The following is a 27,865-nucleotide window of genomic DNA, read 5'->3' as shown; positions in this document are numbered from 1 at the left end:
GTCATCTTCCTCCTCCGCATCATCACAATGACAGCTGTCCGCCTGAACAAAGCGCCAGTAGTCACAGTGATGCCTTCGGAACAGAAGCTCAGTCAACTTAATGATCTCGTCATCGATGGATCAGGTGGGTTGTTATTTGCCTCTAGTGTTGAGGTTGATGTTCTTCATGTTTCTTTTCTGTCGGCTCCTTACTTAATTTTGTTGTTTAACTTTTATTTTGCATGTATTGTTTTGTAATTAGTTATAACTTTTAAAAAATTTAAAACATTTTTTTTGTTAAAAGATTGAATTAATTAAAGCCTATTTTTGATTCGAATGAAATAATAAGCGCTATTGTTCTTTGAAAAGTCATATTCATAACGATTCTTGAATTGCAACTCAATCAAACTTCGAAATTAATTGTGAATTCATTTGAAAGAATTGGATGGACCATAATAGCAAACACAATCAAAAACCATCTACAGTATTTTTAATGCCGTGTGAAGCATAATGTAACAAATTCAATACAGCTTAAAATTCAAACGAGGAGAATTATTTTATTGTTCATTATTTGAAAATTGTTTAAATTAATTAAATTATTTGTATTAATTAAATTAAATTAAATTAATTGTATTAACTGTTATGTAGATGGGGGAACTGAATTAGGTTAGGTAGTTGATGGAATCTTTTTTTTTTGATCTTTTATGAATTACAGAATTTTTTTTAATTTGAAGGGGACATTCAAAATTTTGTGACAAGATTTTAATAAGTTTGAGCTGGTTTGTTATGTTGTGATATTTTTTTTGTTGCCAAAAAATTTAATTTGAAAAACCGTCACCACTCTCACCGACAATTTTCAATTCGGGATCATCATTTAATAGCAAAAATGTATGCGAGTAATTATTATTATTATTTGAGTATGAGTGAATGCTATGATGAAAAATTGTATTGTATTGATTGTATTGCAAATGCTAAGATGAAAAATTTATTGATTGTATTGCAAATGTTGGACGTTTATTTTCCGCAATAAGGCTGGTGATGTGCGATTGATTGACCGCTGTTAATTTTTTGATTATTAATCAGCCTTGGTATTTCAGCAACTAGTGTTGAAATTATTTTTATTCATCAACAGAGTTAGAAGTTTTGATATATTTTAAAAAATTACATTTGTTCAGCGGATGATTTCAACATAACTAACGTGATCCAAAGTTGCTTGCTTTTTTTTCAGTGTTTATTTTAAAGCCCACAAAATGAATTTTGATCATGATGAAGTTCTCAAAAAGCACTGAGAAGCAGATTTTTGCGACAATGAATGACTGAATTTCAGGCCATTTTGTTTGGATAAAAACTGTTTAGAGCAGGAGTTTTGGAATTGCTGATTGAATACTTGTGTTTTTAATTATGTCCATTGAAATTTGAATCAACTGCTGCTTGGATTGTAAAATCCTGAAGAAACATGCTTTTGTTATTTGTATTAATATTGTTTTAATGACAGGTCACTGTTGCGGAAGAACATGGATTAGATGAATGGTTTCCTGATTTTCCCCTATTTTTAAAGGAAAATTTTAAATAATCTAAAATGCATTTTTTCAAAACTCTCAAAAGCGCAATGACATTATTTGATCTTAAATATTTCGAAAAAAATTAAAAAAAGTTCAAGTCCATTGCATTCTTATAAAGCTCCAATTATGCAAATGAACTTGTACAAAACTACGCTAATAATAGCATTAAATATGTTTTCAATTTTCAAGGGAGTTCTGATGATGACCGAATAGTGTCATACAAATGGGATCTCATTTCGGGCCCAATTACGTCATTTCCGGTCGATGAGGGGGAGGCAACATTCACTTCGCCCACCCTCAAGTTAAAGGGTGGATTGGCCCCAGGATTTTACATGTTGAAGTAACTTGTGGATATTTTTTTATTTGAATAAAAATTGTTATATTGTGTGTAGGGTAACCGTTTTCAAATTTTTGAGAATTATTAAAATCGATGTATCATAAATGACATTATAATATTATCATCAGCATTACTGTTTACATGAATTTTCAATTTCTGATCAGCCTTGTATAAATGTATGTATGTATGTATGTTTATTTTATTTCTTTGATCTCATGGGGCAACATTGTAAACGACAATGCTACACTTGATGATATCCCAATATCACACTTTGTGTTGAGTGCCAATAGGCTTAAATATGTTTATGACAATTAAGGTGAAATATGGGCGTTTCATCTTATTGGTCATGCAATCTCGCGTGAATGAATTCTTCACAAAAGTTTGCACATTTGGGAAACCTTAAAATTATAACAATGATGATCATCATCATTATGGGCATAACGTTAATGATGATAACGATGCTGATTGTACTTTACTGCAACTGTAAAAATAAAAAATGAATGAATGAATGAATGAATTAATGAGTATTAACAAAAATTGTCATTAGTAAAGACATGAATACTTCATTAAAATTCAATGTAGTTTCATTCTTCAAAATATTTCATTAAATTTTCAACAGGCTGACTGTGACAGACAGCGATGGGGTGTCCAGTGCAGCATATGCCAATGTAACTGTCATCAAAGGTTTTTGTGCATATGTACATATGTATACGTGTACTGTGTGTGTGTGTGTGTGTGTGTGCCATGTGTGTGCCATGTGTGTGTGTGTGCCATGTGTGAGTGTATGTGTCTATAACTAATGTTTCTTTTGCGTACGTGTGCTAAAACCAAATCACGACGAATGACAACAAACAGTCAAACATCAAATAACAATTGGTTTAACAGTTTGGTATGTCGTTAGTCACACACGTTGACATTCAATTGATTATTTTCAATTACACAGACACGCAGGAACCTCTGCAATAAGCACGAAATGTGATTTATTGCAAAAACAGTTCTCTGCTGTCACTTGAAATAGCACTAATCAATTTACATATTGTTTTGAGAAATTTAAAAGTGTTTGTGTCCATGGGGCGGAGAACATCGACACGTATATTTATTTTGCATAACTAGACTGAGTCTGAAACCAATGGCAAATCTCACAGACTCGTCTTCGAGTCTGGTGCCTACAGAAGTATTGGGCCATGATCTAGCCTCCAACATTGAATCTCTTCTGTGTTGAAATATAATTTATTAAGACAGAAGTAATCAGAAATATAATAATTATTGACGATAACAATACACGTGCTCTTAAAACATTTTTATCATTTTTTTTCACTAAAATCTGTTTGCCTTAGACAAGCAAAACAAACAAATTCCAAAAACGAACGTGCATTGTTAGCGAGCAAAATTTTTTTTTTTTATTCTATACCTCTTTTAAAAATGAAATTGATGTAAGGTACCTTCTTAGTCTTGTTTTTTAAATTTACACTTTTTCAGATGTTGCATGATAAATTTTTGCTTTTATAATTTAAATTTATGCAAAAACGAATAAATTATATAATTGAATTTAAAAAAGCAACCGATTTCCCATGTAGCTAATTTTGGTAAAACAACTCACACAATCAAAAAGATTTTCTGCGAAAAAATGATATCATACTAGTAGGCAGATTTCTGTTGTAAATTTAACTAATTTATCGCATCATCAACATTGTTAGTTATTGTTTGTTTGAACAATTTAATGACAAGTTCAACATAAAATTTTTGATTTTTCAGTTTCTGGTAAATTGTTATTAGATTTTCATCACGAATAAATTGACATTAGTGAATAAATCAGTGCAATGTTATGTAATGTAATTAATGTTATAAAATGCTGGTCGACATCATGTGTATTCTTATTGCCGTACGTTAATGTTGTAAATGCTACTTGTGTTTCCATGGCTGGTGGTGTTATTTATTTCAGTTTGTAACTTCAATATTTCCCCTTTGTGTCCATGTAACATTTTTCAATTTTTAATAACATTTTTTCGAAACTGTAACAGTCGTCGTTATTGTTTCTTTCCCTCACTTTCATGCTATTCATTTTATTAGTCATCCTTATTGTTATCGCCAACGTTGCTGCACCGTTGATCGTTCTTCATCAGAATGATCTAAAGATCATTCATCATTTCAATCACTTTCATCGTTTTTGTCATTATATGATTGTCATTATACACACAAATACAATTACATATTTTATCGTTATTGTTACAAACAAAACATTCTAACATTGTTTAACATTTCACTTATTTTAATAATATCAATAATTGCTATCACAGAGGTGGACTATCCGCCAAAGGCCAATGCAGGCAACAACATCATCGTCAGCCTCCCTATAAATTCTGTGACATTGAATGGCAACATGAGTTCAGATGACAAGAAGATTGTCAGTTACGAGTGGACCAAGGTTTCTGATGAACTTGCCACTGATATGGTGGTTAGTTTCGCTTTGTGTATATGGGCTGTATGTGTTGTGGTTGTGTGTACGTATGTGAATGTTTGTCAGCGTGCTTTCTGGTTGGTTAGTTTCAATTTATGCGCGCGTGTGGCATTTGTTGTTTCTACGGTGATGAGTTCGTTTTTTGGTTAGTTCATAGATGTCTCGAAGCTGCTATCTGGATAGGAAAGTGTTAAACGTGAAGTTACATAAGAGGCATAATGTGCTGTGTGCGAAAATGTCACATTAAGTGGAGCACTTTTTTTATTAAGTTTAACATTTTATTTAAATAAATTGTCAATTGTCAAAATTGTATTTTATGACAGTAAACATTATATAAATAAAATAAGAATTTAAAAACTAGTTTTTTTTTATTTTAAAACTTAAACTTGAACTCTAAATAATAAATCAATCAATCACTCTTCGTTTTGCGTCCAGAGTCCCGGTTCCCCGAGGTAGGACGTTGTTTTCTTTGCCATCAACTGAACTGAACTCTAAATAATAAAATAAATTTTAAATTTGTCAAATAAAATTAACTTTGTAAAAAAAAAATAGAAAATTGAGAGTTGTTATAATATAAATTTGTAATTAAAAAACGTGAGATGAGACTCTGTGCCACTGTATAGTTAGTTAGTTAGTTAGTTAGTTAGTTAGTTAGTTAGTTAGTTACTCAGTGTTTCAGAAAGTATTTCACTTTTTTACGTATTTTTTATGATAATGTTAAACGTTCTTTTTTAAGATGCAGCTGATCTTACAAATCAATTTTTCAACAGGGAGTTCGAACTCCTTACCTGGCACTTGGCAATCTACAGGTTGGTGACTACACCTTCAAATTAACAGTAAAAGATCAATCAAATCAAACAGACCAAGCAGATGTGCATGTGATTGTCAAACCAGGTCAGTTGGATGTAGAGACATTATTTATGTGATAAATATGATAATGGTGGTGATGGTGTGATGATAAAATTTTTTTAAATATAATAATGTAGTTGATCAACATTTTTAAAGGTAACGCTGTCGATGTTTATTATTATTTTTTCCAACCTGAAATTTTTAATTGCTGAATATTTACGCAAAGAGTTTGTGAACATTAAATCAACAGAATTTTTATATTAATTTATCTCTATTGCTTTTGACTAGAACAATAATCATATGTTTATCTGGTTTGTTTCATTAGCAATTATCTTTTTTATTTAAATCATTGAAACAAACATCAATACATCAATTAATTATTTAATTATTTTAATTGTTTTTTCAACAACATCAAACCAGCTCAGAATCAAGCACCTGTCGCCAACGCGGGATTGAACCAAACAGTTGTCCTCCCCGTCGACCTTGTTGTCCTCAACGCTTCTAACAGCACTGACGATAAGAAAATTATTTCCTACCAATGGATCGTAATAAGGTTCTCACCTGAAGAAGTTTTCTATATATCAACATTTATTTCTTGATGGTCGATAAAGTAACTGTTTTATTTCTTTAAATTCTTGTCGAGACTGTTCATTTATTTTAAGTTGTCGGCCAGGGGCATGCTCAAGCCGGTTTTTTTAAATAAATAAATAATTTATTTTATTGATTAGATATTTTCATTGTTTCGTCTCAAGATATTTTCATTGTTCGTCTTTTAAAGTTTATAAATATCATGTAGCATAAACGTAGTTTTATGACCGTTTCTTTACCATGTTCGAACCGACAGCGGTCCTCCAGGTGACACGAAGATAGGGAACAGTAATCAATCAGTTGCTCGCTTGCTATCTCCACGTTTGGGTGTTTACGTGCTGCAAGTTAAAGTTACAGACGAGGAACATTTATATTCTGTGGCGAGCTCTGTCATCACTGTCAAACAAAGTTAGTGATTAGTTTTTTTTTTAATTTGATTTCCCGTATATATGTTATGTGCAGAAATTGTTTGAAAATAAGGGTATTGATAATAAAAACGAAGCAAATGTAGGTACAAAAATTTATATGAAAATTTTTGGTTGTTTTTGCTTGAAGTTTTTCAAACTAAATTTATTCACAAATGCGATAAAATAACACTCATTCATTATAATAATATCGGACCGAACATTTAAATTTTCAATTAACTCATTCTGATAGTTATATGTTATAAAATATACATGAAATTATTACTTTCTTAGTCACTCATGCGAGAATTCATTTCTACAGAACTTTCGTCATTATCATTTGTGCTTGAAACTCAAACAGCAAATATATTTACATTTTTTAGCTCGAATTATTCATATAGATTCTTATCATGATAGCACTGTTAAGTTAGGCTAATATATGTTTCATCACATGATCAGAATAAATGAGTAATCACGTGAACCACATATTGACATAATCATATCTCAATGAACACCACAGACCCCAATGCACCTCCAGTAGCCAATGCGGGCGGTGACTTTGCTGTTGACATTCAAACAGGAATGCTGGTCAAAATAAATGGGTCAAAGTCACGTGACGATCGGGGAATTGTTTCCTATTTCTGGCAGAAGGGTCAGAATAATCCCGCCGTGGGGGTTAGGAGTGGTGATGATAGTGATTTTATTAAAATTATTCTCGTTATTTTTGGCATATTATCATTATTGCTTCAATCAGTTGAACAAAAACTGACAATTACTTGTTGAAATAAACGAAGGTCAAATCTCAAACGGTTTGCGGTTTAGTAAATAAAGAATATCTCGTTTTGATCTACAAAATCCATTAAAAAAGTCTTAACGGCGCGTTTCTGATAAAACTCTAAGCCGAATTCGCTTAAAGGTTCAAGCCAAGCCGGTGGAACCGAATGTCGTTCAATAACTTCAAGTGATAAAAAAATTATCTATTCCAATCGGAACGAGTTTCTTTAATTTTATTGGTTTCATGATAATGAAAACAAATTAATTGGGTAGAAATTCGCATGTAATCATTATTTGTTGAAAATGGAGATCACCATCATTCACGATTCACGACATAATGACATTTTTTGCTCAGGATATTGAATTTTTTGTTTCAAAATTTAAATAGGATATAAAAAGAAAACTGTTGAAGCTTATTTCATTTGTTCAATAATTAATTGTAATGATGATTTAAATAGGATATAAAAAGAAAATTTAAATAGGATATAAAAAGAAAACTGTTGAAGCTTATTTCATTTGTTCAATAATTAATTGTAATGATGATTTATCAATAATCGTTGGCGATAGTCTCAAGACAAAGTGGACAAAGGAAGTTTCACAAGTAAAAGTAATAAAATTAATTTTGTTTCCACAATAATTAGTGATACTATGCAACTTAATGTAGAGAAAAGAACATGATAAACAACTTTTTCATTTTCTAGTTAAACTTTTAGCCTTAAATTAGATTATTAGATTTTAAATTAAACCTTTAGTTTCAGATTAATTTGTTGACCACCGACATTGGTTCCATCGGATAGCCGCGGCTTGAGCCGATCAAGCCAAACTGAATCGGCTTAAAACTCCAAGCCGAACCAAATCGTTTCCATCGACTTGGCTTGGTCTGGTGGTCTGACTCAGCTTGGACTTTATAACACCGAAAACATTTTTCATACACGGAAAACAACGCATGATACTTGCACTTGATACTTGGTAGGCGCGGAATCGAAAAACATTTGAACCAAGCCGCTGCACTGCAAAGCAGATTTAGCCCTGCTTAGCAACAACAAACAATCACACAGGAAGTAGTACCAGGCTCAGACCATTCCCCCATACTCCTGCTCATCAACCTGGTTCCCGGGTTGTACACATTCACATTGAAAGTAGTCGATGTTGAAGGATTGGTTGATACTGATTATATGGTGCTTACTGTTAATAAAGGTTAACTCGGCTTGTTTTCCTTTTGTTTTCGTTATTATTTATTAACATTATTGTTATTATTACCGTTGTCGTTTTTTGCTGTTACTGTCGTAACAGCGTAGATTCTTCCGAACTTTTTTACTCAAGTGTTTTTTCAAATTTTTAGCTAAATTTTCTAGAAACGCGTACCGATGCATTGCTCGATAGAAAAATATAAATTTTAACAATAGATTCTTATTATTTTTATCACTTTTTTAATTAAAATAACATGTAGATTTAAACTTTATTTTAATTCAATTTGATTTATGAAGAAAATATTTATTATTAGATAAATTGGTAAATTGTTCGTGTCAAAATTGTTATTGTTGGCAGTTTCTCCATCACCTAGCTAATTTTTTTCTATCAAAATTATTCGAAGTATGAGAGGTCTAACTAATTTTCATAATTCTTCTCAAAAACCACATCTCAGCAGCATTAATCTTTTTTTCGATTTCTTTAGAAGTTGTCTCAGAGCCGTAGGTTAGCACATGAAAAATGTTACACCCTAACAGTTTTAATTTTGTTGATATTCTAATTTTACTGTTGTTTTTCATTTTAGAATATGCATCTTTCGCCATAGCTATTCTTCTTTTGATATCCATATCTTATTTACAACCTGAGGTAATCAGACTTCCAAAATAATTGAAGTTGTTAACTTGTTTTGCCTGTTTACCATTAATGATTATGGAGCAGATCGGGGCGGTTTTGCTTTTACTGATAATATAAAAAGATTTGAACATTGTGGTCTAAGATTTGTCTAGTAATTTTAGTTTTGTGTTTCTCTTGAAATCTTACACTACAACAACAACAATTATAATTTACGACTAGCCGAATCAATACTCAAAGAACAAAGACATCCAATAATGAATATTCAACAACGGGCAATAAGAATTCTTCCTACCAATAAATTCAGAAACAGGAATCATCGATAATGAAAACACGTAAAAGTGTTATATTTAACGAAGTTAAAGATCGTAAGACTATTTGAATGAGCGTTAATATTCACTTTAAACAAACAAGAAATCAACAAAGTAAAGTAGAGGTATAGGAATACCGAAAAAAGCATTTTTGTTCTACCATGCGGAATTGTTAGCTTTTTGCCTGCACGTGATTTGTCCGGGTTCGGTAATTTTAACGATACAAGGTCGTTTCTTGATGGTTTTGAGTGCAGAAGATAATTCTGTGAAGAAGCCCCCAGAGTTTTGCATAAATATATCCTTATTTAAATGAGGATAGGTATTAGTTAAAAGTTTGAAATTTCATTATTAATAATATTTTGTTTGGCTGCCATCTTGACCGAAAATGTACGTATGTAATAGAAGTCAACAAACTGTTGAACAAACATACCAACAAACAAATACACAAAATCTAACCATCAAACAAACAAACAAACAGATATCAAGCAGGACTACATGGTTGACGTAGTTCTTGGAGTTGATGTCGACAAGTTCACTGACGTTGATAAGGTTCGGTTTATGATGTTGACGATGACGATGGTTGTTAATAATGAAAATGATGATGAAAATGATGATATTGATTGTTCTGGCAATGATGATGACGACGACGACGATGTTAATGATTTGTTTTTTATAGGTAATGATTACATTACATTCATTAAAAAGCTTAGTTATATTTTCTATATTTTATTTTAACTATTGAAATTGAGAGTTTCCAATATAACATTTTTAACATCTCAAAATGAGCATTGAATCTGCTGGCATTTCAGTATCACCATTAATACCTCATTGCTAATTGAATTTTTCAAGTTAAACATTATCGTTTTGTTTGCTGAACGGATCAATGTTGTTTTGTTAGGGGCTCACTCGATTGATTGTCCTGCCAATATTTTACGTAATTACATTATGAGATCAATAAATGCACATTATGTTTCGTTGAATATCACTATTAATATATATTCTGTAAGCGTTATTATTATAATTATTGTTTGTTTTTATATTTAGGTTAATATTTTCTTTGCCGTCAAATTTCGATAATATCAATCTTGCTGAATATTTACTCTATGATGTTGTTACTTCGTTATTTTTATCATTGTGTCATTTTTATTGTATTATTTTTATCACGTTTGTCGCTACCGTCATTCTATTATCATCATTCTATTATCGTCGTCATCATTTTAATCGTCGTCATCTTCGTCGTCATCATCAATGATCGCCACCTCACAATCATGATCATCACCATTTGTTTTATTGTCGTTCTTATCATCATCGTCATCATCATACTCGTCCTAAATTCTGTTATGAATCACCATCATCATCATCTCATCATGAGATTTGAAATTTAGATCGTTATCGGTATCATACATATCATCATCATCATCTATTTAGAACGCCTTGAAGTTGCATCTGGAGATGATGTTTCCATCAATGTTGGCCAATGTGACCTCATGCAAGGTCATCTTTCACAGGGTCACTTCAGAATTGGACACTAACAGGTTGTGGTTGGTAGGCTGGTTGGTTAGCTGGTTTGTTTGGCTAATTGATGCATAGATGAGCAAAATGTTTTCATTTTTTAACATTGTTTGAATTATAATGTTTCTCTAGCCAATGCCTTTTTGATTATGTAATAATAATAACAACAACACTAATAACACCATTCATGCGTTCCCACACCTACTTTGCTTATCCAACAGACTACATTTATCTATTGTCCATATTAGCTTGTCAATTAAATCTCAAGGCAGATATAATCTTTAAGCTATTTTGTTTTTTCTCTGTAAACCGCATATATAAATGAATGTCTTTCATGACGCAGAAGATAATGAATAGTTTAATATTATTACCTTCTTCCTGTAACCTACCAATCAAATTCTTCCAGAATCTTCCTACAGATGTACGTTCAGACATCAGACAAGAAGTTGAGCAAAAATTCAGATGCATTGCCGCACGGTATCAACAACGATGAAGACGACGGTGATGTGAATGATAGAAATATCGGTAAGGGTATGGAGTGGAAGATGAGGGATAGTGATGAAATAGTGAGGGTGATGAAGATGAAATACACAGAAGGATATATACTGGAGTTCCCATTAGTTAGAATTCTTCCTGTCGGTTAGTTGATGCGTGTGTGTGTTCGTGTACGTGTGTGTGTGCGTGTGTGTTCAAGTGTTTGCGTCATCGGCAGAAGTATTAGGTGTAGGTCTGGTTGTTTGCTTTTTTTTTATTCCGTAGTGTATGTGATGTGTGTGTATGTTTATGTGTATGCACGTGTGTTTGCCTGGTTTCTGTTTATTTTCGAATGTGCGTGCGTATATAAATGTGTGTGTGTGGTTATGAAAATGCGCTTGTTCATCTGATTTTGCAAACGTATATGAATTGTATGTACTCACCAAAGAACGTATGTCTATGCACCGTGTGGAAGGGATGTAAAATTTATGTGACATTCTGAAACTTTGAGCTTGAGTAAAAAACACTTTCTCTAGTTCTCCAGCCAGCAGAATTATAAAATGTTTTAAGCAGAATTATAAAATAATTAAATTTATACATTAACATATAATTAATATTAATACATAATTACTATCCAAACAGTGTGCCACAGCGCATGCTCGGGTCATGGCAAGTGTGACCAGGTCACCAAATTGTGTCAGTGTGATACTTTCTGGACGTCTAACTGGTTGAGAGCTCACTATGGCATTCAAGAATCCAACTGCGGTTTGTTTGTTTGCTGTTGAATTGATGGTGTTGATGTTGGACCAGTCTATCTATCTGTGCCGGTTGTGATTGAAATTGAGCGTAGAAATGTGTTAACGAGATTGCACATCCAAACTTCTTGATGATGTGGCTTTGTTGAGTTATTGATGATCTTACTAGGGTCGAACTGGTTTATCTAGTTCTTCATATTTATATGGTCAGTGGTGGTCTGTGTGCACCTCGTCGCTTTCATTTCATTGCTTATCTTTCTTCTATCTGATTCAAGCAGAACCTAATATTCGATGAACAATAACAACGCAGAATGGAGTCTGTTGTACGTGATAATCGTCATCGTCGTCATCGTCGTCGTCGTCGTCGCCCTCATCTGGTGTGTGGTGTGCGCCATAAGGAGGCGTTTCTTCAGGAAGGACTTCAAAGCCGGCAAGGCGCAGAGTTCGCTGAAGAGGAGACATCGTTACAAACTTCTGGAGGAGGCGCACAATGGAGTTGGTCCCGTGGCATCCAGTGCTCACCTCAATGGCACTCTCAATCAAACTCATCCTACAAGTGAGTGTTGTGTGCCTCTGAAGATGATGATGTTTGTTCATGATGGTGGTTTGATTTGTTAGGATGGTTATGTTGATGCTGATGGTGGGGGAGACAGTAATGATAGTAATCCTGAAAAAAATAATTTCATGACCGTAATTCATCAGAGCTTCGGGTCAGCAGGAGCGTGGTTTCAGATTCTGACACATCAAGTGAGGAGACAGTCTTCATCAACAACAACAAACTCAACACCAACAACGTCAACAACAACAAATCATCCGTCAACAGTGCCGACCATATTATTGAAGCTAATGGAAACCAAGACATCGGCGGTGCCGTCAATTCGGATGATGATAATGATGATGATGATGATGATGACTTGTTCAACGTGGTTGGCATTGATGACGACAACAATGATGGTGATAATGAGAAGAGACCACTCAATAAGAAAGATGGCGACGATTATGAAGCTGACCACGTTGCAAAGAAGTCCACAAATTTGATCAGCTCAAAAACTGCTCTGAAAAATTTAATTTCGTTGCAGCAGTTGAACAAGCGAGCTCTTTCAACTACATTCCAACAGCATAGGAACAATTGGCTCGAAAATCAACAGAAACAAATGCAACTGAAAGATCAACAACAACGACAATCACAACAAATTCAGCATCAGCTTCACACATCTCATCAACTACAGTCTCAGCAACAACTTAACCTGCAACAGCAGCAACCTTTTCTACAACAACCTACACCGCAACAACAACAACAACCTACCCTGCAACAGCAGCAACCTTCTCTACAACAACCTACACCGCAACAACAACAACAACCTACCCTGCAACAACAACAACCTTCTCTGCAACAACAACGACCTTTCACAGATTTCCAGCAACAACATCTCCATCACCAACAATCGTTGTTGTTCAACACACCGCACACAACATCTGATACATCTGTCGTCAACTTGTTAGCCACGTGATACTAACTACATCCACCTTCGCGTTCATCATATTTCACAGCCAGCTCTTCCGCTCGGTTGTGTGTATGTGTTTGTATTGTTTGGTTGGTTGTTTGTATGCAGTTGTATGCATGTGTGTGTGAATAGTATGCAGTTTTATCCATAGTTTGTATTGTTTGTGTGCTGTTGTATGCATGTGTGTGAATTATATTTTTTTGTAATATTATATACATTCAGTTCAAAGTCTTGACATGCTCGATTTTTTAGTATGTAAAATTAATCCGTCAGCAATTTTGCTCGCTCTATTGTTGAGTTATCTGGACGTATGGATCAGCTGGACTCTTTGGTGTATGCCTGTCATACAAATAAATGCATTGATGTTCACTGAGGGTCACTCCATTTTAAAGTCCAGTTGATGTTGTGCGAGTGTTTGTGGATGATTGTCGTCCATGGGGCTTTGTTGGCTCTTGTTGAGGGGGGTGGCATGGCATTACTAGTAAGGATCCTGGTTATGATCATTAACGTCGTCACCGTCGTCATCACCATCAACTTTACAATATAGTCTGGAATTAATTTATATTATTCTTGCGTACAGTATTGAATAATCTGTTGTAGTTTAGTTTGTGTCTGGATTATTATGGATTGCTAATCAGCAGAGAGATGTTACAAGCAGTTCGGGGATATCAGAATGACTGTTAATGATGTGGATTTTAGCTTTTAACTTCAGTGAAATGTGATGAAGAATGAAGTGAAACGAATTGAAATGTGATTATCGCATGACCGAACGGTCTCCATAGAGTCAGGTGGACTGATGCAAAGCGATGAAGATGACCTCACATCATGTTAAATGTGGTGACTGACATGTGTAGAATGCACATATCTTCATCTCTGCTTGTTGTTATTCCTTTTATTATTATTATTATTATTATTATTATGCGCCTGGTTTTAAACAGTATGGTATTGCATATAGAGAATTGACATTGTTGAGAATTAAATTAATTGAAATCAATTGGTGATTCATGTGCATGTTACATCAGCGTTCACATCATAAATGTTCGACTCATTTCACGATTTTAGGAGTAGTGTTGCACGTACATACATAGTTACGCGCGAGTATCTCTTTGGATTCCCAGAAATTTTTGCCTGCACATTTCTCTTATTTAAAACAGGGAATTTTTTTCTCTATTCATACTGGGTTTTTTCGTACGGATATATCCATACGGATTGTTAATTTTTGTCTAAACGGTAAAAAGTTTACAATAATATTGAGAATAATGATGGGCACATGTTGAGAAAGTGGTTTGCCATGATGATACTTGTGAATGTTACGATATTGCCGATCTAATTTTTATTGAATTCAAATGAGTAATTAATTAGAGCATGAAAATTGTGAACGTGTAAGAAATTAACAATATTTAGCTTCGTCTGTTTAGTTCATAACAATACATTTAGACGTTTGGAGGGTATTGCTTTTATATCGATTACTTTTATATAGAATTTTTTTTTATTATAAATCATTGTAAATTTGTTTTATTCCTTCAAACTCATCCTTCCGTCAGTTTTTTTTAACTTTTTAATAATCAATTTTATTTTTCTTTACCAATGAATAAATAATAAACACTAACGTCTATAAATTCATTGTGCGCGCGCGCGCGTGTGTGTGTTTGCATTTTTATACAGTTTGTTTATTTCATTGAGTAAATGTAATTATTGGCCTCAGTTGAAACATTTGAATCAATACACTAACAATTCCAAGAACACTTCTAACTTCCTCCTCGTCGTAGTCGTCTAGTTATTTATTTCGCAAGCCCTTTCGGATCAGGGCGGATTTCAATTTATCAAGACATTTTATATTCTGTTTGTGTGTCATATGGAACAAATCTACTGGTAGTTTTTTTATACATAATATATATATATATATGTACATCATAATTTATTTTATTTTTAATTTATTTTTCCCACCTGATTCCATTTCCAGCTCAATTTTAATTGCTTTTGGCTTTCATAAAAATTACATAGATGGGTGACAGGCTTGACTGGATTCCTGCAGAGATGTCTTACATGCTTGTGTGTCTCGAGCCATATCATTCAAATGGGTGTTTTTTGTACTTTGTCAATAAAATTCTAACATATCGTTCGTCTTTTGTCGTGTTAGTTTTAAACCACGAACCCTAGCCTCACATAAAATATATATGGTTTACGAGTGGGTTATTAGTTGTACAGTGATAATTCAGCAGAATAGAAAGTTAAATTGCGCAGATTAATAAGTCTCTAACGCTAAAGCATTTATTTCCATGACATTGAACGTCATATATCTAATTATAGAATTTATTCTGTCTGAATCTATTAAGCTCAGGTCAGAAATGTCCAGTGTTGGTGGATAATATATAAAGAGAAGTCGTGTTGGCAGCGTTAGAATTGAACTCTACCTTACAAATCTACTGAACAAGACGTCAAATAACAGATAATTTAATAAAATATTTTTTTGATAAATTTGCGAACGAGCACCAACATATTAATCACAAATTGGAATATTGAAAGCAAAATTTTGATTATTATTCAACAACCAAGGTTGTTTGATAAAAAGAAACTCTTAGAACTGCAAATCATCTGCTGTCAACATCATATTCTTGACTGTTTCATATGTAACGGTAGAACATCGTAGAACCTTGTAGAACATCGCTCATTATCAAATGAATATTCATTTATCCATACCTTCGTTAATTTTCGTCATGCATATATATATATATTGATGAAAATCACAACATGTTCCGCGTTAGCTAACTTCCGGTTTAATTTTTCGATTTTTTTCTATCGTTGTTGAATATTTAGAATATTTATTATCGGATATCTTTGTTTTAGGAGTGTTGACTCGGCTAATCGTAAATCATAATGGTTGTTATTTTAATCTAAGATTTCAACATCAATGCCCACGACTCAGTCCCATATATCAAAACCTAGACCACTATAGCTTTGTTGGTCCTTAGTTTGACTTTATGTCCAGTATCATGTCTTTTGAAAACTTTGGTGCATTATCTCTAAAATATTCCTCCTGCTAGAGTTTTCCTTCTCTTCAATTCCTCCTCTATTCCACCTGTCTTGTTAATATGATTTCCAAAATAGATGAATTCTGATACTGTTTCTATTTCTTCTTCATTCACTTTCACCTGTGGCCATGGTTTTTATGTTTTTGTGATTGGCATTACTTTTGTTTTCTTGATGTTTATATTCAAACCTAATTTTTTACTTTCCTGTTGTAAAACGTCGGTTAGCTCCATTGCCCTTAGAAGACATTCAGCCATTTGGTATGTGTCATCTGCGTATTTTGCATCATGCATATCGGAGCCACGCTTCCATGATTCTCGAGCTTTTCCAGTCTTCTCAGTATGTAGTTCAGAATGATGTTGAATAAGATCGGTTATAGAATGCAACCTTGTCTGAAACCAGTTTCTATCTGGAACCATTCAGATTCTTCCCCTTCTACTCTTATATTTGCCCAAACCGTACCATATAGATTTTTCAGACGATTAGGCTTAAGATATAATGATATGCACATGCACCTGTTAGGTGTTCCTCACTGCCAGCTTATATTTGGTTAAAGAAATTTCTCGGTGGCTGGCCAGAAGTTTGGTTGCCTTGTGTTTAGATTTAGTGCGATATATAATTTCATAGCTTCGATGAATATAATATCCAATTCATTGTTGTTTTATAAAAAGGTTAAAAATACGGTGTATATTTACATTAATGAGCATGAATGTGTTTACATTAGAGACGCTAACTAATGTTATTAATTATTACAAAAGTCAACTGAATGACTAGCGGCCAGAAAATTTTATGAAATTTAATAATGTTTAGTTTTACTCACTTAATGTCAAAAAAATGTTGTCAGCTGTCGACTCCTTGGTTAAAATGTTCCAATTCCGACTCTTGGTCATTGGAGAATTTTCCGATCTCGACTTCTAACTTACAAAAAATGTAAATTTTGCTTTACAATTTTAAAAACACAACACCGGTATAAGAAAACAGCCACTTTAAAAGCATTAAAAATGGTTTGATGTAATATCTCTTTTTGTTCTAACTGTTCTATATTTATGTTTTGAAATTAGATCGAATATTACCAGCTTAATTGATTAGCGTTGATGCGACTGTTCAGAAGATGCGATTGTTTCCGCTGTATCACGTGATTTGATTTGCACCTACAACATCTTCCTTAATTGTGGAGCTGCACAACTAGCGATCATCGTCTACACGTTTGTTTTTTTAAACTCTATCATTAACCCTATGGTTTTATGTGCTCTGCCAGTTGTATTTCCACACACATTCTTACTTAAGGGGAAGTGCTTTCAACTTGCAACGATAATTCTTCGGACATGTTCCCTGCCCACTAAAGACGGAACACAAATAGTTGTTTGATATGAATAAAGTATTTGAAAGAAATACGAATGCTTAGTTAAAGTTTGAATCTTAAAATACGAATATAACGCTCATTCATTTCTAACTGTTATAAGGTAAACAATCAATAACATTTGATGTGTATAATGAGGAAGTGAGGTAAGGTTTGATGTGGGTGATGTCGTTCACAATTTGAGCAATTCACTCGTAACATTGAAGCGTAACATTCGAATGATTGAATCATTGTCACAACTTCTTTAATGATTCAACGATTCACCAAATTTAACCAACTTGTTTGAACATGCTTACTGAAGTTTTTAAAGAAAAAAATATGTGACTCATATTGAAGAACCTGAACAATGTTCGACTAACATGTCGGCACTTAGTTACTTCTTTATTTGCTCTCCACCAATCATCTGCATTATTTATCGCTAATTACAATCTGATAGAATAATTGCAACTAATACCGCAATGCAATCAGTACCTTCAACATTAATAATAATAATTGTTAACTGTTTTTGACCGAAAATATTACGCCTAAACATTCTTCCTCTTTGGAAAACTTGACTATGCATGCGTTTCTTCTTCTGCTTATACTAGTTACTACTCTTTGCACGCATTATATTCATGTACTTGTGTGTTTATGTGAAGTTTGTTTGTGATGTGTGTCTAGTGTTTCTCGTTAGTTTGATGGTTGCAAAATTACATGTGGGTGTGCGTGGAATTACACATGAGTGTTAATGTGGTATTTTTTGTTCTTGCGTGATTTCCAACGATTTAATTTATCTGTGAAAGTATAAACCACTAACTATGGTAATCTGAAAAAGCAGAAAAATTTTATTGTCATCCACCACTTCTATGGTACATTCTTTGCTGTGTGCGTGTGCTTCTTGCTATGTCTGTACATGTTTGTTTGAATGCACTTTTGTTTGTTTTCATCTTTGTCTCACTGTGTACCAATGTTTATTTGTACTGAAGTTCAGGCTAACTTAAACTTTTTTGTACTCGAGTGCGCACGTACTCACGTCCGTACTTTTACGAGAAGGTGTTTTTATTTCAAATAGAGTGATAGCTGGAATACTAATAATTGAATAAAAATTGGTGTAATAGTTTTATTTGTTTGTGCACTAATTTGTTTGTTTTTCTTTCATTAATTTATTTGTTCGTTTTTTTTCATTTTTATTAATTTATTTATACTTTCAATTATTTTCTTCTGCATGCGTTTTTTCATCAGCTTGTAAGTTCGCCACTAAAACTCTTAATTTGCACACTGAATTTGAAATGATAATTCTTCCGATCATAATTCTCACTTTGAATATTATTTTCTCAAAACTACCTGACATTTTAAAAAGATTCAATAATTTTTTTGTTTTCTAATTTGACAAAAAGAAATTTCACGCGTTAGCATTGGTTCTCAGTTTATTTGAAGACAAATCGGAAATAATTTAAATAGTTTTTCAGATATTGGTACAATTGCAATGACATTCCAAATTTCAATTCAACAATTCAAAGAGATGATATTTTACAATCAAGCGTTGGAAACAACAAAATCTACTTCGTTTATATGTGTTGAAACAAACATCCTTTCATTACTTATTAACGATTAATTGACATTTGCATCTAAATTAATATCTATGTGTATTAAATATATAAAAGCCCACACCTATATTCGTATATCAATGTATGTATATGTATAAATGTATGTATGTATATATGTATATACATATAATGTGTGTGTTGTGTATGTTCAAGTGTATGTGTGTGGGTTTGTATGTGTGTTTTTGTGTTAGTCATTCAAACTGAATAATTGAAAATTTGTATGGATGTGAATATTTCGAAATTCATGTGCACGTGTTTCAGTGTATGTAATGTAATGTAAATGTGCAGGCACTGTGTGTGTGTACGTGTATGTGCGTATGTGTAGGTTCTAGATTATTAATACATGGTGTGTGCGTACGTGAAAGTGTGTTGAATCGTGACTATTTTTCTGTGACCATAATCTGGTGTTAAAGTTGTTCGTATTGCATATGCATGAAAGTGTATGTATGTGTGTGTCTAGTGTTCGTGTGTGTGGTGAAGATATATTTAGGTAGGCTTGTTTTTTTCTATTTTAGTTCATTCACGGATTGAGATGTTTATTTGAATGAACACTTTTTTATTGGCATTGTTCACCTGTCTGCAACATTTCGAAATTATTCATTTTTAAAGAAGCAATCATGTATCTAAACTTGGTAATTTACCAAATGAGAAAAAGATCAGATTGGTCTTCAACTTTGATGTGTGAAATGATGAAATTATTCATTCAACTATGTAGACACGCATGCATGAGTCTAGATATCTGCACGGATCTTATTAATATGTGGTGAGTCATAATTTTAGGGAACAATTTTTGCGTCAAAGTGATTTGTGAATATATTAGAAAATAACCAAATAGATTTGCTCGTAAACAGAAGTTTGAAACTAGATGATTACGACGAATTGCATAAATTGCGTAGAAAGCTTTTCATTTAAAAAAATAATGTTGTCTGAATGATGAAGTAATGATATTAAATATCATATGACAGAAAGATAGATGATACCAGTCTCACAAACAGACGTTACAGACAAACTGTTCTTTGAATAAAAATAAAACAAAATTAAGTCTTTAATTTAACGTGAATAGATGAAAGTCGAAAAAATTTAAAAATGAAAAAGGACATTTACAATTTAAATATAAAAATAATAACATAAAGAATAAAAAATTCCTCGTACGACAATGTTCTTAAAGGATCTGATTGAACGAGAGTTCGAGTACGTACCTTCAAGACAATCCATCAATAAATGATTTTTAAATATTGAATGAAAATCCATTGACAAATTTATTGCAAACTGTTTGGGGTTTTTTTCCCAGGAGAATGTACGTTCACATCTTCAGTCACAAATATCGTTGCATACGGAAGTAAAAAATAAAATTGAAGTCAGCTTCTAATTCGATAAGTAAAATAAATTGAATTTAAACCAAAAAAAAAAAAAAAAAAAAAACATATATAACTAGAATGTAGTATATATTATAAGTAATCTTATGCATATATTCACAAATAACATACATGTATTACACATACATACATATATATATATATATATATATATATATGAATAAATAAATGTATGTGTATATAATATATATAAATATTATATATATATATATATATATATATATATATAGGAGCTTGTTCGTTCATATTGAGTGAAATACAATAAAATTGCTGGATCAGTGGGGAATGATTGATGTACAATGTGTTTGACCTTTTAGCAAAATTTTCCTTGTTGAGGACTGAATAAAATATTTCTATCGCAATAATAACATTTATACTATATATACATGTATATATACTTAGGTATATGTGTGTATGAATTTCTGTATGTATGTTTATTTGTATGTGTACATGGATCTATAAAGAAATAATAATTATATTGAAAACACGACCAATGGGTGAAGCATAAGCATGGAGGCTCAAACACGTATATGAGTGTATGTATTCGTTATAATAAGTTTCATTGGCAAGGAATGATGGATTGATTAATGGGATGATTAAATGGATGATCGATCACTGAACTATACAAAAGTGAGCTTGCAAAAACAAACAGAAATGAGTTCATCAAAAATTGTTTGATTATGATGAATAAATATTCATAAATAAATAAATAAATATTATTTTTATTATTACAATTTAAATAAATTAGAAAATGTGGTTTCCAGGCTAGTTAAATGAATACATTAAAAAATAAATTGTAACAATAAATTGCGCAATTAATAATTAACATAAATTAACAAAAACTAACATAAATTAACAAACATTAACATAAATTGACAAACATTAACATAAATTAATACAGTTTCAAACGACGAAAGATATGGATAACGAAGAATCACTAATCAGTTAAATTACGTCGAATAGTCGATGAAAGGAAAATTCGAAAGAGAAAGCTACCTAGTTAAAATAACAGACAACATTAAGGAAATTTAAAAGTAAAAAATTATTAAATGCTATTATGTGTTTAAATATATATATATATTTATTTATTTATATTTATATATATATATACACACATACAACATATATGACCCACACCATATACATATAACATATCAAAACGCGTAATATATTGACGTTAATAGGAAAATGGAATAGTTTAAACGGTAAAAAAAATAAAATCGTGCTAATACGTTATTGTGGAATGAACGTAATGATATCTAATTGGAAATTGACACTTAGATTAATGACAATAATATAACATTTTAATTTTTTTTTTTTGAAGCTTCGAGTACACAAAAATAATTTATTCTTATTAAAATATTCTAATGACTCGAAATCTTAAATGTAATTTCATTTTAGATTTGCATAGATAGACATGATAGTTGATTTTAAAGATAATGATTTGCTGAGAGATCATGTGGAAATATTTGTTAAACCCTGAAAGCAGATTGAAGTCAGTTTGGTTTCCGTGTAAATATAAGTCGTGAAAGCCTTTTATCAGATGGATGAAAGAAATTTCAACTCCTACATTTTCATTGAAATTTTATTAAATTAAGTTTATTAGTCTTGTTTATAGTATCAACTTAGAAATAAGCTAAACCAGGTCATTCAAGTTGTGACAAATACTTAACAACGAATTCGAAGTGAAGAAATATTAGTTGTGAGCTTTGGACATGAGATGTAACATGAAGTCGAATGCATCCACGCAGTTCTCACCACATCCATTGCACTGGAAAGGATTGAAGTAACCGTGATAGCCCATGTGCAGTCTGTGAGTCATCTGATCTGCAAATGCCATTTCGCAATGGCGGCAGATATGCCAACTTGAATCCACCATCAGTTTGCGGTTTTGCTCGGTTGAGGTGGTCGTTAAGGGCGGGCTTGATCTTTTTTCCTCTTTCTGAACAACCACGTTCTTATCAACGTTATCATTATTATGGTTAGCAACGCTAGTGCTATTGCAAACTTCTTCTTCATCAGGTTGATCAGAGTTTTCGGTTAGAAGTTTAAAAGCTCGACCCTTTCTAGCTCGTTTTTTAACATTCGAGTCTGGGGAGCTGTGGACAGAGAAAGGAGAGTCGGCATGTCCTGAATCTTTGTCTTCGTCTAATTTGCGCTTCGATGCGTTTGAAAGATCTAAAGCTACATTGTTAACACTAGTTACCACTTCTTCCTGAAGTTCACTTTTAGTTGGAGATGAAATTGAGTTTTCGTTCTTAATTGGCAGATTTTTTAAAAATGGTGAACTTTGTTTTGGTTGGTTGAATTTGAAAATCATTAAATCTCTGTAGTGAGTTTCTTCAACATGACATTTCAACTCAATCGGAGTAGTAAACTTTTCAATGCAAAAACTACAGTCGAACAATCTCCTCGGCAAGCAAACTGGTGGAGGTCTTGCTGGCAACGCTGGTGGCACTGAATATAAGCCTGGCAATGGCGGAAATGATGGTTTATTTGACATAATCATATTCTCATCCTTCGAAGTTGTTGAAGTTTCAGAAGGAGATCTGCTTCGATGAGGATCGTTCCAATAATAATCATCTGAGCTTTGCTTAGCAGCAAATTGCATTCTAGGATCAGTCAAGAACTTAAATGGGTCTGACAAGTGTGGTCCCATCGCAAAAGCATTTTCCATTCCTTTTGATTTTTTCATCGTCCGCGGTCCTCTGGGCGGTCCTCTTCTGTTGATGGAATCAAAATGACCCGTTCCATCTGCAGGCAAGCTACCGTCACTGTTCAGTACAACATCGGCTAGATGCTTTTTTTTGATAAGGTGTAATTTCAACGAGTGACTGTATTTAGTAGCATAATTACAATCTCTGCATCTGAATTGGTAAACATTTGTATGAGATTTCATGTGACTGTTTAACATGGACTTGTTCACGCAACTGTAATTGCATTTTGGACATTTGAACGGTTTTGAACCTATATGGACCCGAATGTGGTATTCTAAATGATGTTTCAGTTCGGTAACGAATTCGCAGTGCGGGCACTCCAGCAACTTTTCAGGCTTGATGTGCTTCTTCAAATGAACCCAAAATTCTACCTGTTGTAATACAAATCAAATGTTGAGATTTTTTTATTCACAAATGGCATGTAAATTACTTGACAAATATGAGGGCCCAAAGATGAAAGTGAATTAACTGACCTGATCATATGTGTAAAATTGACAATATCTGCACTTTCTCTTCGGAGCACTACTTTTAACCTTATGTTGCCCTGAAAATCAGTATAAAGATTGTAAATTCGTTAATTAATTAAAAAAAAACAATATTTTTACAAAACAAATGAAATATAAATACAATAAATTGTAATAGTTTGAAAAAGTTGACAAATATTAACGGAATAAACATTTGTCCTAACCGGTATAAATGGAATCTTCGTTAGAGTGGAAATCTTTGATGTGTCTCTTCAGCCTGCCTTCAGTTCTGGATGAGTAGGTGCAATGTGGGCATTGGTGCTCAAAATGCTGGGTCATGTGCGAGTTAAAATTTTCTTCTGTGGTGCCTAACATTTTTAAATTTTGAAAATCATTTAGAAAACATATTTTTGTTTATGATTACCAAATCAAAATTATTTTGGTAAAATCATAAAAAAAACTTTTTAAAAAAAATCAGATATTCAAGAATTCAAAAATGTTACATATGCACATACAATATAAAAGGTTATCGAGAAAAAACACTTTAATTATGTAATGATTCTCACCAACAAAAGAGCAAATATGGCAGCAGAAAATATTTCTTTTGTTACTCGATGAACTACTTTCACTTTCATTTCCATCATTAGATTTTGCAAAAGAATTATTTGGCAATGGTGCGGTGTCAGGCTTATAGCCAGAACTAACATTTAGGTTATTTTCATTGAATGAATTGTCAGTGCTGTTGCTGTTAGATTTGTACTGCTGCCAAAGATTTGCCAGAGGATGTTGCGGCAGTTTGAGAGCATGTTGATTTGAAGGAGATAGTTGAAACCCATCTTGACTAGGCTCTTTCTTAGGGAGATTCAAACCAGCATCAGAAAAATGTTTGTAGTTTTCGTAAGCCTTTTGCAAATAAGGATTGTAGAGAGGATGGTGATGGTTGAGAGTTGAAGCGTGCTGCAACAACAGATCTGGCATTTTACGGCCCTCGCAGTCTACATCGACATTATTCTCGTCATCGTCGTCGATGCCATCCATGTCGTCAGCGTCTTTGGATTCGTTGTCTGTGTTGAGACTGTTTAATCTTTCTTTTTTAAAACCAAACTTCTCAGTTCGACCTTGATCAGGTGATTCAGACATCTCGGAGTTGCATTCATCATAGTCATCATCATCGTTGTCTTCGTTTGGATTATCATTGTTTAAACTAGCACTATCGGCAGTTCCTCCTTCTACTTTATGATAAGATCCTCTAGCTGATGTGAAAGATGTTACATTTTTAAACTCAATCTTTGTTGAAGGAATGTCTTTATTGGAGTTTCTGGACTGATCGATTATTGTTTCAAGTGGCGTGCTAGGTGAGAAATCTTGAGTTTTTGATTCAGGAGTTGAGTTGTTTGATCTGCGTTCGTGTGTTTCGTTGAGCGACTGGTTAGAGTCAGCATTATTGTTCTCAGGTTGGCCAACAATGTCTGATTTGTTGCTGGTTATATTGTCGGGAGAACGGGTACTAGGAGTTGTTGTTAAGAAACTTTTCGCTAAGATCAGCTTATGTTTGTAGTCGTATTCTTTGTGGTTTGTTGGTAATGTTGTTGATGACGGTGACGAAGATGTTGTTTTACACTGGCTTGCTTTGTAGTTTTTCACACTTTCGGGCATTTTATCATTTGCTTCGATTGGAAATTGGCGGTTTTCATTCAGAATATTATTGTCGCTTGAACATTTGTCAGCGATTGTGTTAGTAAAACTGTCCGCAATATCATCTGAATGATTGTCGTTGTTGTCTAGGTTTTCGTCGACTTTGTTGTTGATCATTTTGCTCGGGTTTATTGTATTTTTGTTGTCTTCGCTGCAGTTAAAACTGTTGATTGCTCTGCTGTTATAGATGACGCCGTTTTTTAATAACTCTGAATCTTGTTCTATGAGATCTGGAGTTTGGTGTTTGCTGTTTTGTTGTTGTGTGAGTTGCTGCTGCTGTTGTTGTTGTTGTCGGAGGAGGATTTGTTGGCTATGTTGGTGATGTTGTTGATAATGTTGTTGTTGATGGTGTTGAAAACCGTGGAAAGTATGAAATCTCTGCTGAGTGTAAGGTCTGTCAATCTCAGATATCTGAAAAGTTAAATAGTGAACGAACATTTTAAATTAAGTCATCTAAGAGCAATTAAATTATTTAAACAAATCATGAACAATGTTTCAAACTATGTACACTGAATCAGTGATAAGTTTAATTATTTAAAAAAAATCCCAATATTGGTTAATAAAAAATTCATTAAAAACAATTATCGTTTCTGTAAACATTTATCTAGAAAGTCAGTTTTAAAAAATTTTCATAATTACTTAAAAATTAAATATCTTGCACAGTTTTTTTAATGCTGGTTGCTGCGAAATAATTCCCGGAAATTTATATAATAATTTTTATCAGCTGTGTAAGCGCGCGTTATGTCACTAATAATTTTTTTCCTACTGATAATGCTAATATTAAAAAAATATAATAGGCTTGAGTGCAGTTGAACGGTTGCGTTGTTGATGTTTATATGTTGTTGTGTTGTGTTGTTGGGTTGTTGTTAGTTGTTTTCCTGTTGTTGTAAATATTGACTATGATAGTGTCTTGAAGTGACGCAAGACCTTCATTCGCCATTCAATTCGAAGCTAACATCGAAATCCGCATTACATAATAATCAATTATGGTGGTTATGACAAAAGCAGGTCAGTTGAGAGACCATATTAAATTAAATTAAATAAACACACTCTCGATGATACTAACAAAAAAAATAATTGAAAACAATAAATTATCAGTAGTGTTTGCACTTTTGTCAGAATAAAAACGTTATAAAAATTGCATTCTATATCATTAACCAGCATATCATTGCTGGAAACAGTAAAGAAATATGATCAGAATATGATAGATTGCTAAATAAACACGCCACATAGGGTACATTAACATCACAGTGAGTTAGCCGGACGACGATGAGTTGAGATTAAAAGAGTATGATTATAAATTAGGATGATGCGGTTGTAAAATTATAACATTATGATGACGAAAGAATGTGGAAACTTTGATATTAGTTTAAAAATGAAAATATTTGACGAACGAGAAGACATATCTACCCACTTGACGAGACAACAGCATCGTTGACGATTGACAATTTTTTAAAGAATTCAAATAATTCAGAAAATTATTTTTAAATTTTAAAGTCAAAAAACAACGATGTATCTTTGAAATTAAAAGTTCTAGTAAATAAATTTTTCAATAAAATTGTTTGTATGTTTAGTTAATAATGTATTACAAAATCATTCAATAACGAATAAACTACTACGTTATGGTTATAACAGTCTTCAGATATTTATTAAACTTTTCAAAAGTTACTAAACTTACAATCGTGAATAAATTATTGAAATAGATTAACATATTAATGAATAAAAAAATTTCAAATTATTTTTTTAAAGACATCTAATAGTTTGAAACATTTCAAAATCAACTTCGCGACGAAGCTAGTCCATAAAACTATTAACTTTTATTCGTCTTATGCTAAAATCAAATATTTATATATCGCTCTAAAGTTTGCTGTATGTAACATGTAGGTATTAAAAACTATTCTCTAAACAATGCTAACAACTTTTATATATATTTATATTCATACATATCTACACAATCATATATATATATATATTTATATATATATATATAGAGAGAGAGAGAGAGAGAGAAAGAGATAGAAAAATGAAATTCAATTATCAATCCTCATCATCGTCCTCATCGTCATAACCGTCGTCGTCATCATCATAATGAGATTATTCATTTAATATACGTGATACGTTACGGCGAAAGTCATTCATTCATTCATTCATTCATTCATTTATTTGTTCATTCATTCATTCATTCATTCTATCAGATAGATAGATAGATAGATAGATAGATAGATAGATAGATAGATAGATAGATAGATAGATAGATAGATAGATAGATAGATAGATAGATAGATAGATAGATAGATAGATAGATAGA

The 27,865-nt window shown here is 32.6% G+C and overlaps 3 protein-coding genes across 3 annotated transcripts; 1 reads left to right on the top strand and 2 right to left on the bottom strand.

The window, feature by feature from the left end:
- Positions 1-27: 27 nt before the first annotated feature.
- HELRODRAFT_194484 (hypothetical protein) lies at positions 28-13,335 on the top strand (the record flags this gene model as incomplete). Its single annotated transcript, XM_009031758.1, has 15 exons — positions 28-124; positions 1,731-1,881; positions 2,498-2,562; positions 4,176-4,333; positions 5,107-5,230; positions 5,606-5,738; positions 6,030-6,181; positions 6,698-6,852; positions 8,010-8,148; positions 9,562-9,632; positions 10,512-10,618; positions 11,002-11,234; positions 11,712-11,834; positions 12,135-12,380; positions 12,527-13,335. The coding sequence occupies 15 exons, from the start codon at positions 28-30 to the stop codon at positions 13,333-13,335; spliced, it is 2,763 nt and encodes a 920-aa protein (XP_009030006.1).
- Positions 13,336-16,352: 3,017 nt separating this feature from the next.
- HELRODRAFT_181992 (hypothetical protein) lies at positions 16,353-16,778 on the bottom strand (the record flags this gene model as incomplete). Its single annotated transcript, XM_009031757.1, has 2 exons — positions 16,353-16,481; positions 16,578-16,778. 2 exons carry the CDS (start codon positions 16,776-16,778, stop codon positions 16,353-16,355), a joined length of 330 nt encoding a protein of 109 aa, XP_009030005.1.
- Positions 16,779-21,556: 4,778 nt separating this feature from the next.
- HELRODRAFT_116286 (hypothetical protein) lies at positions 21,557-24,201 on the bottom strand (the record flags this gene model as incomplete). The annotated part of the gene is made up of 3 exons (XM_009031756.1): positions 21,557-23,769; positions 23,872-23,942; positions 24,087-24,201. 3 exons carry the CDS (start codon positions 24,199-24,201, stop codon positions 22,378-22,380), a joined length of 1,578 nt encoding a protein of 525 aa, XP_009030004.1. The 3' UTR covers positions 21,557-22,377.
- Positions 24,202-27,865: the final 3,664 nt, after the last annotated feature.

The sequence above is a fragment of the Helobdella robusta genome (assembly GCF_000326865.2).
Source record: "Helobdella robusta unplaced genomic scaffold HELROscaffold_78, whole genome shotgun sequence".
Taxonomy (NCBI): Eukaryota; Metazoa; Annelida; class Clitellata; order Rhynchobdellida; family Glossiphoniidae; genus Helobdella; species Helobdella robusta.
Note: the sequence above shows the minus strand (reverse complement) of the source record. Positions and strands in the feature narration are given on the sequence as shown.